Raw genomic sequence first — 12,721 nt, forward strand, 5'->3', positions numbered from 1 at the left:
GTCATGAAGCTCTTTCTTGTACAGTTCTTCTGTGTATTCTTGCCACCTCTTCTTAATATCTTCTGCTTCTGTTAGGTCCATACCTTTATCGAGCCCATCTTTGCATGAAATGTTCCCTTGGTATCTCTAATTTTCTTGAAGAGATTTCTAGTCTTTCCCATTCTGTTGTTTTCGTCTATTTCTTTGCATTGATCGCTGAGGAAGGCTTTCTTATCTCTTCTTGTTATTCTTTGGAACTCTGCATTCAGATGCTTATATCTTTCCTTTTCTCCTTTGCTTTTCACTTCTCTTCTTTTCATAGCTATTTGTAAGGCCTCCTCAGACAGCCATTTTGCTGTTCTGCATTTCTTTTTCATGGGGATGGTCTTGATCCCTGTCTCCTGTACAATGTCATGAACCTTCGTCCGTAGTTCATCAGGCACTCTATCAGATCTAGTCCCTAAAATCTATTTCTCACTTCCACTGTATAATCATAAGGGATTTGATTTAGGTCGTACCTGAATGGTCTAGTGGTTTTCCCTACTGTCTTCAATTTCAGTCTGAATTTGGCAATAAGGAGTTCATGATCTGAGCCACAGTTAGCTCCTGGTCTTGTTTTTGCTGACTGTATAGAGCTTCTCCATCTTTGGCTGCAAAGAATATAATCAGTCTGATTTCGGTTAAAATCTGGTGATGTCCATGTGTAGAGTCTTCTCTTGTGTTGTTGGAAGAGGGTGTTTGCTATGACCAGTGCGTTCTTTGCCCTACTTCATTCTGTATTCCAAGGCCAAATTTGCCTATTACTCCAGGTGTGTCCTGACTTCCTGCTTTTGCATTCCAGTCCCCTATAATGAAAAGGACATCTTTTTTGGGTGTTAGTTCTAAAAGGCCTTGTAGGTCTTCATAGAACCTTTCAACTTCAGCTTCTTCACTGTTACTGGTCGAGGCATAGGGTCTAGCCCAGTGCCTCACATGTAATAAGAGGTTGACAAATATTCTAAAAGTTAGTTGATGAAAGGTAGGAGGAGTGGCCAAAGATGATTTGTTCATGGCAAACCATCTGCCAAAGTAAAGGGAGCTCTACCTTCTTCCTGTTCTTTCTGCTGTCCTTATCAGTTGCCTCTATCTTTAGTATTCAGAATTTAGATGATTGTAATTACTATAAAAATTTGAAAACATAACTTGTGATTTCAGGTATTCTTTAGGCTAAGTATCAGATTTTAAAATTTGGATAGTAGGGTCATTAGTGGTAATAATTAGGTAACTTACACATTTTCTTTATTCTGCTTTCTTATTTTAAAAATTTTAAACTTATGGAGAATTTAAAACACACAAATAGAGAGAATAGTATAATGAATCTCTTTGTGCTCATTTCCCAGCCCCAACAACCATCTGCCCATGATCAAGCCTGCCCCATCCATGTCCATATCTACTTTTCCCCTGCCCCAGTTATTTTGAAGAGAATTTAGATATCATTTCGGCTGCAAAAATTTCAGTATGTACAACTAAAAGATAAGGACTCTTTTTTTTTTTAAATACCCACAATACCATTGTATCTTAAAAATACTAATTCCTTAATATTATCAAAGGAATATCTAAAAAATGTTCAAATTTTCAATTGTCTCCTCCATATCACATTTTTAAAGGTTTGTTTTTGTTTGAATTAGGATCCAAAATGGTTTACATGTTACAATTGGTTGATATATGTTTTAAGTATCTTTTAGTCTTTAGATACCCCTTCCATCTTTATTTTTACCCCTTGCAGTTTATCTGTTGAAGACACTAAATTAATTTTTTGTCTGTCTCCAGAGTCTGGACTTTTGCTGACAGTATCCCCGTGGTTTGGTTTGACGTACTTCTCTGTCTTCTGTATTTCCTGTAAATGAGTAGTTAGATCTATTTGATAGTATAAATATATATTTTTGTTAGTTAGCCTGGGAACTAAGACATTATTATAGTATTGTGTCTGTGATAAGGAATGCATTGTGAGTTCTAGTCAGCTGACTTCGGGACACAGTTTTATTCATATAGGGCATGGGGGCTAGCTAATATAATATTGCCTTAATTTCAGAAATGCCCCAAGATGAGAATATATTTAAAAAGAGAAATTTTTCTTTCATAAAAAAAGGAATCATCTTAGAATTAGAGGATTTTTATATCAGATAAGATGAACAGTGAGGTTTTTAAATAGCTTATCTAAACCGAATTGTCTTTATACTTAAAATAGTGTTTACAAATAATCTTTCAAAGCTTTAGAACAAGAACACTATTTTTACTTTTGTAAAAGGATCTTACTCTCAATGACTATAAGACATTTATATTGCATTTTTGCTAAGCTGGGTCTATCCATAGTTTTTTTTTTTTTTTTTACAACAGTTTCATTTACTCATTTGGTAACCTACTTGCAATGCCTTGAGCTAGGCAATGGTTGATACAGTTTTGAATAAGACAGATTTGGTTCCTGTTCTCATGGGACCTTCTGGATTAATATGTTGAAATTTTTTTTTTCATAAATTAATCTCAGATTGATTAAATGAAGGTAAAGAATAAAGAAACAAAAGAAATTTATTGGTCCATGTGAAGTCAAGAGATAGACTGATGAGGTGGTATTGGATTCAGAGGCTTAAATAAGGTCAACTGGACTTCCATCACTTTCTCTTCCTGTACTCTCCTTTTTTCTGTATTGGCTTCATTTTTACAAAGGCTGTCTCTCCTTTATGGCCTTGGTAGCTCTAGGCTTACATTCTACCAACTTCAAGCCCAGCAGAAAGAGTGCTTTTCCCTCTAGCCCCCTAGTAGTTTCAGCAGAAGTCTCAGCATTGGATTTCATGTGCCAAGAGTCTGGGTCAAGTATATTTAGCTGGGAGTTGGAGGGAATGGAATCAACCCCATCAAAACCACTTAGTCACTTAGAATTATGGGTATGGTTCCCCAAAGGAAAACCAAGGCATAGTTACTAGAAAAGATAGCATTTGATTCTGGGCAGACAGAAACCAACAGCTATCCACTATAGTCTATCCTTTAGCTGCTTAGCAACTGTAACTATTAGTTATTGATGACTGCCCAATAAATGAACTTAGGGGTTTAAAACAGCAATATTTATTATCTCTTAATTTCTTTGAGTCAAGAATCCAGGCATGGCTTAGTAAATCTTCTGACACAGAGTTTCTCATAAGGCTGCAATTAAGGTGTTGGCCAGGGTTTTTAGTAGCACCTGAAGCATCCTCAACTGGAGAGGACTTGCTTCCAAGCTCACCAATATGGTTGTTGGCAGGCTTCCATTTTTCAAGGGCTGTTGAACTGAGGGCCTCAGTTTCTTGTTGGCAGTTGTCTGGAGGCCTCCCTCAGTTCCTTACATGTAGCCTCTCCACTGGGCAGCTCACATCCTGGCAGCTTTGTGAGAGCAAGTGTGAAGGGCACAGAGCGTGTGAGTGAAACGTAAGTCATAGTTCTTTATAACCTCAACTTAGAAGTGTCATCTCATCATTTAAGCCTTTTTCTCATCATTAGAAGTGAGCTATGAGGTCTAATTCACACACAAGTGGAGAGACTTACATAAGGATGTGAATACCAGTAGGTGGAAATCACTAACCCCTTTACAGTCTAGTCACAACACATATTAATGCTTACCCCTATTCATATATACGTATAATTCAGAAGTGCTCTACTTAACTAATGTAGCTATTCCATTTGCTTTTGAAAACAAACCCATCCCCTCTCTAAAAGATGATAACCTAGACTCATCCAAGTCATTCCAGCTCTAACTCTTTGGTCTGGAAAACTAAATAAATATGAGTTTTAATTATTCTCCTCCTCCTCCCCATCTTCCCAGTTTATAATGATGAAAGGAATACAGGGCAGCTGGAATGAAAACAATTTGGAGAATGGGTGAAGGAAAAACAGCACACTGTGATTACAAGGTCCATAACAAAAGCCCAGCTGGCCAGGAATATCCTGAGAATTCTTTGTTTTAGCACTGAAGTTAGTTGCGTGGTTAATTTGGCAACTCTAGCTTGCCTTTTGGGGAAGATCTCCCACTTGGAAGGATTTCCTTTCTGGAGTCTACATTTTAACAGCCCACTTAATGTTTTTAAGATGGAGCCATAGATTCCAATAGGGACAATAGCCACGACTTTTTGTTTGCCTGGTTTAGAGTTTCACAGTTTACTTAGAAGCTTTGTAGACTGTTGATTTGTGTCTCATTAACTCAGAAACCAGAGATCGTGTTGAGCCCTAATTGTTAACTCTAGACCTTGACCGACAGTTACTACCTGGTAATAGGTTTCATTGTCCTGAGACATTACCTGTCTCCCTGGACCTCAGCTTTTATGTGATACAGTAACCAAGAGTGAGAAGGTTTCCTAACTTGTGCTTTGTCTCCAGGCTGAATTCTAGCAATATTTCTTTCCAAAAGCAAAGTAGATGTCTTTGCTGGGAGGAAGGGCCTAGAAGGGAAGAGGGTACAGGTGGAAGAGATGAGGCATTCCTTAGGTCTCAAGTTTCCATTTGCTCTTTCCTGCCACTGTCCCTTTAGCATGGGGCACAGATTTGGCATTTACACAATTTGAATGTTGCCATAGTTCAAAATTATTTAATTCTTAGTCACTCTATCTCCTGTAAAGATAAAAGTTAATGAGAGTATTTTTGATGATTAAATGAGATCATGTATGTAAAACAAAAATAAATGGTATTTATTGCTATGGCTATATCTATATTTAGGATTAAATGTGTATTTGGAAATGTGGAAACAGAATTTTTGGACTTAGGTCAGTCTGAGGGGTCAAATATTGTGCTTAGGTGAAAGTATTAGGTGATACAAGTATGAAGCTGCCCTGAATCGAACAGAGCAAATGTGGGTGCATTTAAAAATTCATCACAGGACACTTCTGACGTAGGACTCACCATAACTTTGAAATTATAACAGCAATTATCAGTGTGTCTTTTGTTTGTTATTATGGCCAGGATGTTTTATTGCTGTTCTGGTGTTCCAGATTCACAAAAAAGAGAATTCCCCCACGCGAAGCTTTAGGCCAATGTGAAGTTTAAGAAATCTGTTTGTAATTTGAATAATGACAGAAGCTCATACAATCAGATTTTTAAAATATTGAATTAATTGTCCTAAACCTGTGTTAACAGCCAGTTTATTTCACTGGGTATCATGTTGCTGTAAAGAAACCTCCATATAACTTCCTTTAGAGATTTTTATTTCGTTCCATTAGCTTTCAAATGTTTCTAGGAAAGGATGGCATTTTGGACCTTTTAAAAAAGTCTCTGGGAGCTCAGACTTCTGGTGAAAATGGTGTCATCAGTTCATACTTGGAAGGATAAGGCATACATTTGGCTCCAAGGAGATCAATAATTTATGAGATATATTTTTAAAAGAGATTTATCTGGACTCAAAAACAGGATAAACATCTCTGTGGGCCAGAAATGGAATAAAAAAGCAGAGTATGGAGTGAAGTCTCCAACCTGCTTGACTCCTGGCCCAGAAGCGGGGAGGCAGAAGCAGAGCCGAGAGGGGCTCCTGCAGACTAATGGAGCAGAAAGGACTCGAAGAGAGACCAGGGGCCTGATCCAGGTCTCTGAAATCAAAGCCTGGGGCCTGGGGGTAGCTCTCTTCTCCCCTTCCTGAAAGAAAAACCTAGAACACCCTAGGCTTTAAAGAGAGACCCACAGGGTCACCACCTTCAGTCATGGCCCTCTTGGTTCTAGGGGGCCCGTCACTTAGACCTAGAGTTGTGCAGTACACAACCTACAGCACCTACCTGTGGTCTTGCAGACAGAGCCCAGCCTTTTCACTGAAAGTACACTTCACATTTTTGTTCTAAGTAAAAACTGACTGACTGCTGAGACCAGTGTTTCTCCTTCAGCCTTCATAAGTAGAAGCGTTTTTCTTCGTTATGCCAAGAATTACTGGGTCTAGGGGTCATATAGGTGTCTCCTAACCCCTCATTGGTGAACCCAGACCACAGTAACTTCTTCCTTAAAGGATTCCAGCTCCTTTGAAGCACCTACCATCAGACTACTACTCCCTTTTCAGTCATTTCCCACATTCATCAAAGAGTGAAGCAAATGTTATCAGTGTCTTTTTCTTTCTTTTTATTAAGACTTTTTAAAAAAAGTCTCAAAGATAAGGACTATTTTTATTTTAACATAGTAAATATTTCACATTTCTCTAGTTGTCTCCTAAGTCTGTCCCATTTCTTTAGCTGTTTTCTAATACATACATTTATGGTTGGTTGGTTTGTATTAGGAAACAAAGTCCCACATTATATTTGGTTCATTTTTCTCTTCAGTCTTTTGAAATCTGGAACAATTCCTCTTCATTTATTTGTTTGTTTGTTTAAGAAACCAAGTCATTTGTTCTTTTGGATTTCCCACATTCCTCTGTTTGCATCCTTGTGGTATGATTACATGTAACATTTTTATTTAGCTCCTGTATTTCCTGTATACTCATGATTAGATTTAGAGCTTTGATAAATATATAAAGAATACTTTGTACGTGATGCTGTGTACTTCCTGTTGTCTCGAGACACATAATGTCTTCTTATCTCTCTTTTAACTATGATGAGATTGATCAGTGTGTTTAGGTGTTACAAGTCTGATTCACCTGTCATATAGTTTCCCATTAGGTTTTTACTTTAATATTTTTAGCAGTCAAGGATGGTACTTATTTAGAACCGTGTCTCATCAGGAGTTGCATCTTGTGATTCTGTCATTCCTTCTACATTTGTTAGCTAAAATCCTTCTATAATAGACTTTGCCTAATCAACTATTTGTTACCCTGAAGTAAGACAAATTCTGAGTATTTTCCTTTATTTATCAGTTTTCAAATAATGAGTTCATTTCCTGGCATTCCCAATGAGTTTCTTTGTTGATGTTGATGATGATGTTATTATAAACTTACAGATTTAAAAATTTTGGTATATTTCAATCCATTGCAGTCATTATTCTCTTTAATGCTCGAATGTTCCATCTTTGCCCAGTTGACTCCTTTGTTCATTTGGGATGATTTTAATAGCTTGCTTGCATTTATGATAAGATATTCAATGTATAAAAAAAATGTATAAAAAATTTCATTTTTATACATTTCCTATTCCAAACTTGGAATCAGCCATTTTTTAAAGAAGCCTTTGTTCCTTTTGGAGGGGAATGCTACCGGGAGACCATGATCCAAGTTCTAGGTATGCTCATTGCTATTGGTTTGATCCTTACTCCTAGCTAAAATGTACTTTTTGACGGATAAAAATATATCATGAGTATGTACTGAGGTTTCAAGTTCAAATTCAAGATTATGGTGTTTTACTTCTGATTTGTTTTATATGCAGTTCTTTTCTCTTATAAGAAAATTTTGGCTCCTAAAGACATTAATATATTCTAGAATATACCCTAAAATATAATTTAAAATAATAACCTCAATATTATTGCTGAATATTATTTTATATTTTTTGTTTTTTTAATATGAATAAATCTATATATCTTCATAGCCTTCCCTTTATAAGATAAAAAGTATCATACTATACATACTTTTTTGCATCTTGCACTTTTTATTTTACAATAAATAGTGGATATCTATATAGTGGGTATCATAGCAATCTGTGGAGATCACTCCATAGATATTACTCAGTCCTTTTTATAGCTATGTGTTATTCTACTCTGTGAATGTAGTTTATTCAGCCTATCCCTTATTGATACACATTTGGGTTGTTTCCAGTCTTTTGCTATTACCAGTAGTGATGTATGTAGTAAGAGCCTATTTGTATGTTATTTCATAATTTTGCCTGTTTATTTTGGTATAGAATTCTAGAAGTAAGATTGCTAGGTCAAGGATTATATGTGTATATAATTCTGCTATCTCTTGGCATGGTAATGACTGATAGGGATAGGAGTTAGGGAATAGGTAATAAAAATATATGCCTTATAGATATAAGTACTTTGAGGAAGTACTTGTAAGAAGTTTGACTTTATCTTCCTATTTTTTTTCATAGCCTTTTATTCTTCATTAATACTATAATTGTCATATCAATTTAGAAAGATGATAATATTTTGATGGAAATTTAGAGAAGTATTAACTTCTAGGTATAATTAATCTCTCTCAATTTTTTACCTCTTAATTTAATATCTTCTGGTATTAACCGGAAATTTCATAAATTTTTCTTGCCCAATGTATTTTTTAATTTGTTGTAGATTATCTGTCAATTTCAAAATTTTTGGCTGGTATTGCCAAACTTTAAAATCCTTGTAAACTTTATTCAGTTAACAAACTTTTATAACAGTTTTGACTGTCATGGGCACATCTCTGTTTGTTAGTTGGTGCTTAGTTTTCTTATATGTTATCTCTGTATTTTTACATATGGAAACATTTTCCACCCCTCTGTGCAGCTTGGCTTCTTCACTATGCAGTCAGTTTCTTTACTAACACCTCCTACTCCACTTTTGATTTTTGAAGTTATTATATCTCTTTTTTAGAACTTAAATTTTAAAGTAAAACCTAGCCCTAGAAAGAGATATTCTTACTATTTTGAGCAGAAATCATGTGATCTCTTTCCACCTCCCATAAGCTATACTCCTTTGGCTATATACTTCACTGTTCTAACACTGCACCACTGCTACATCATACAGGTTGGCTTTCAGATTAAAAATCTCTATAGATCATTTTCTACTGATTTCTAACTTTTCTGTATCTGTACTTTTATTGGTCAATTTTTGTACCCAAATATGTCATCTTATGCCTGGTTCCTATTGAATTCTTCTTTCTATGGTTAGATAACAAGAATGCCTTTTAATTTTTTTTTCTTTTTTGGTGTGTTTCAGAATCTTGCTAACTTATCTAATTAAAAGTTTGATGTATTTTAATGTTCGTTGGTATTTCATTTTTCCTTGTTTAGGTTCGTAACGTTCTTAACGACGCAGTGGATTTACTGGAATTCCGTGACAGAGTCATTAAAGCCTCTTTGAACTATGCACACTTAGTTGTTTCAACATCTCTTCAGTGTTATGTGTTCTCGTAAGCATCTTGCATTTCTTTAAAATCTAGAGTTTTGTCTATGAAAAAAAATTTATTTTCCAGCTGTCATATTAACATGGTTTGGCGTAAACTTAACTTTCTCAAAAACGTCACCTATCTTGAACTTACTCCTAACTGAGAAGTGATAAAAAGTGAGCTATGAGCAGAGAAAATAGATATAATAGTTGTGCATCAAAGGTTAATAATCACTTTTGTAATACAAAATACCTTCTCTGGGATAATGCTTTCTCTTATTTTACTCATAGCTCAAGGACTTTAGTATACTTTTATTTCAAAGCCCAGAGAAGTTTAGGAGCATCCGGTAAATGGTATGAAAAGGAATCACCTAACCATTGGCAGAGAGGACAGCTTACAGCCTGACAGCAGGCTGAAAGATGTTCAGTAAGGACACAAGGAGGTGTTCAGGCTTAATATCATAGGCCAGGGTAATCATAAACGTTCATATTGATAATCCAGAGTTGTCCAGAAATGATGAAAGAAAATATATTCAGTATACTTTGTGTTGGGCTTCCCCAGTGGGAAATTGCAAAATTACTGAAATTTAAGACATAATGTTTGAATCTGAAAGATTGATATCATTATTACTTGTATTAGAGAGGTTGCTTTTTAAAATATTTACTAAAGCTTTAGAAGCTGTTATTTAATTTTTTTCTCACACTACCTTTCTCACACCAGTTAATATGTATCAAAATATTAAATTGCTTTTCTTTTCTGATTTAACATTGTTTCCCCTCTCTTGTTGGCAAGACATTCACTAAGGTACAAAATATTTATTAAAGTGGAATTCCAGTGCACAGTAGAGGAAATGAAGTAGTACTGAGAGCCATCATACCAAAATATATTTCATTAAATTATTATAAAAATACCTGGTATTTTAGATTATAACAACCATTCTTTACTGAGCACTGTTATACTATCTTTTATGTTCATGATCTGATTTACTCTGTGTGTTGAATATTATCATTACTCCCATTTTACAAAATGAAGAAACTGAAGGATGCAGAGGTAATTAAATATTAATAATACCCTGGGTCAAACTACTTAACGTCTTTACTAAAGGAAGAGCTGAGATTTGAATCCAAGTTCCTAATAACTGTTGTTCCTTTTTTAGTAATAAAAAAATTTAATTTTAAAAATAAACCTGAAAACAATATACTGGTTTATATGGAAAGAAGTTCCAAAGAAAATCACATATGAGCATTCTATGTTAAATTTTCACTTGATTTCTCAAATAGTTGTATAGAAAATTCCCTTATTCTGATCAACATTTAGTTTAAGGAGTTTATATCTCCATGACATGTGTATATATCTTAGTTGTCAAGAATCTCAGATATTTTGTAAGGGGACATAGAAAAAAACCCTCATACTCATTGTTCTTTTTAGCTGTCTTGACAAAGAATGAAGGTTAATTCTAATGACTGCATAAATGAAGCATGTGTGATATTTTTTCTAAAGTACAAAAGTATGTAGCTTTATCATACCTGTGAACCTCAGACTTGCTAATTATTAGTGACAGTTTATTCACCATTTGGCTTTATGCATGCATTTACTTACTGAAATGGGTATCAGGCTCTGTGTTAGCCGTGATTAATTTCCAGCAATGTGCCTGCTTACGGCAACCTTTCCCTTCCCCCATCTTCTGGATCTGCATATGAGATTTAAAGAATTAGATTTAAAGAATTAGTTCTATGAAAGTAATTGAGAGAAGTTTAGAATATATAGGAATAATAAAACATTTTAAACTATCGAGCAACTTTGATTATTTGAGGATGGGTTTTTCAGTTTGTAAATATCCTTTCTGCCCATCCCTATCTTTGAATCACACTACATCATGAAACTCATAGGAGTTATTTGTTCATTTGTTTTATCCATTTGTTCAGTAAGCATAGTCATAGCTTACATGTATATAGAATTTTACAGTTACAGAATGTTCCACAAAAATCTTCATTTGCTCAACACTTACACTGGGAGACCGTTAGGAAAAGTGATCATGTTATTGTTATTACAGTTTTTGTTCAGTATCTGCTACACAATAGGCAGTTAACTAGATACTTTAGGTAAGACATCATTATCACCATTTTACAAATAATGAAACTGTTGTTTAGGAGGTTAAGCTTATTAAGATCATAAGGCTGACAGGTGGTGAAAACAGATTTCTAATCCTGATCTGTCTAGCCAAAACCCCATCCTCTCAAGAGGGAGGGGACATATGTACACTTATGGCTGATTTTATGTTAATATATGGCAGAAACCAATATAATATTGTAAAGCAATTACCTCTCAATTAAAAATAAATAAAAAAAAGAATGTTCATAGCATCACAATTCATAAGAATCAAAATCTGAAATCAACCAAATGTCCATCAACGTTAGAATAGATAAACAAACTGTGCCATATCCATGCAATAAAATATTACACAATAATGACCAAAAAAACCCCATCCTCTTTTCACTATGCTATGCTGCTACTATTTTTTGAAAGAGAAACATTAGATGACATGCTCACATCACAGAGCTAATAAATGACAGAACATGAACTTATGATTCCTCAGTTCACATGTTGTGGTTCCTAGAATAAACATTTATGGAGTACTTACTATGTGCTAGGTGCTGGGAACACAGACTCCACTTTCTAGTCAGGTATACAGATGTGTAAGTGAATTATTTCAGAACAACCACCAAGTGCTATAATAGAATCATATACAGAGTTACTGTGAAACTAAAGATGCTTTGTTTAAAATGAATACCCATCTACTTATTAAAAAGTATTTTAAGTGTAAATAAGTATCCATTTTATTTGTCTTTCAGTACAAAGAACTGGAATACACCACTTATATTTGATCTCAAGGAAGGAACTGTTAGTTTAATTCTGCAAGCAGAAAGGTAATTTATTTATCATGTTTCACTATTGAATTTGGGATTAAAATATTTTAAATTGCAGTAAAGTATTCTTTGCTGCTGCTGCTGCTGCTAAGTCGCTTCAGTCGTGTCTGACTCTGCACGACCCCATAGATGGAAGCCCACCAGGCTCCCCCGTCCCTGGGGTTCTCCAGGCAAGAACACTGGAGTGGGTTGCCATTTCCTTCTCCAATGCATGAAAGTGAAAAGGGAAAGTGAAGTCGCTCAGTCGTGTCCGACTCTTAGCAACCCTGTGGACTGCAGCCTACCAGGCTCCTCTGTCCATGGGGTGTTCCAGGCAAGAGTACTGGAGTGGGGTGCCATTGCCTTCTCTGAAAGTACTCTTTAAAGTATGCCATTTATAGGATGGTATGTTCTGAAATCACTGGTACACCGAAATCAATCTGTTCTTCTATTTATTTTAAAAGAAAACAAAAAGTACGATAATAAGCTCTTAGATCAGTAGTTCTAAAACTTTTTGGTCTCAAAATTTCTTTACATCCTCAAATAACAAAATAACTTTACATCCTTAAAGTTATTGAGGTCCATATGTGGGTTATACGTGTTGGCCTTTACTATGCTAGAAATCCTTCAAGCAAGGCTTCAACACTACGTGAACTGAGAACTTCCAGATGTATAAGCTAGATTTAGACAAGACAGAAGAACTAGAGATCAAATTGCCAACATCCATTGGAACATGAAAAAAGCAAGAGAATTCCAGAAAAACATCTACTTCTGCTTCATTGACTATGCTAAAGCCTTTGTGTGGATTCCAACAAACTGTGGAAAATTCTTAAAGAGATGGGAATACTGGACC

The 12,721-nt window shown here is 35.2% G+C and overlaps 1 protein-coding gene across 1 annotated transcript in view; it reads left to right on the forward strand.

Moving 5' to 3' along the window:
• IFT80 (intraflagellar transport 80) overlaps window positions 1–12,721 on the forward strand; it is a 131,129-nt gene that overhangs the window by 75,307 nt on the left and 43,101 nt on the right. Inside the window, exons 10-11 of the mRNA XM_010839846.1 lie at window positions 8,868–8,986; window positions 11,815–11,889. Coding sequence (XP_010838148.1) covers window positions 8,868–8,986; window positions 11,815–11,889 — 194 coding nt within the window. The remainder of the gene's footprint in view (window positions 1–8,867; window positions 8,987–11,814; window positions 11,890–12,721) is intronic.

This window comes from Bison bison, unplaced genomic scaffold (genome assembly GCF_000754665.1).
Source record: "Bison bison bison isolate TAMUID 2011002044 unplaced genomic scaffold, Bison_UMD1.0 scf7180017864135, whole genome shotgun sequence".
Lineage (NCBI taxonomy): Eukaryota > Metazoa > Chordata > Mammalia > Artiodactyla > Bovidae > Bison > Bison bison.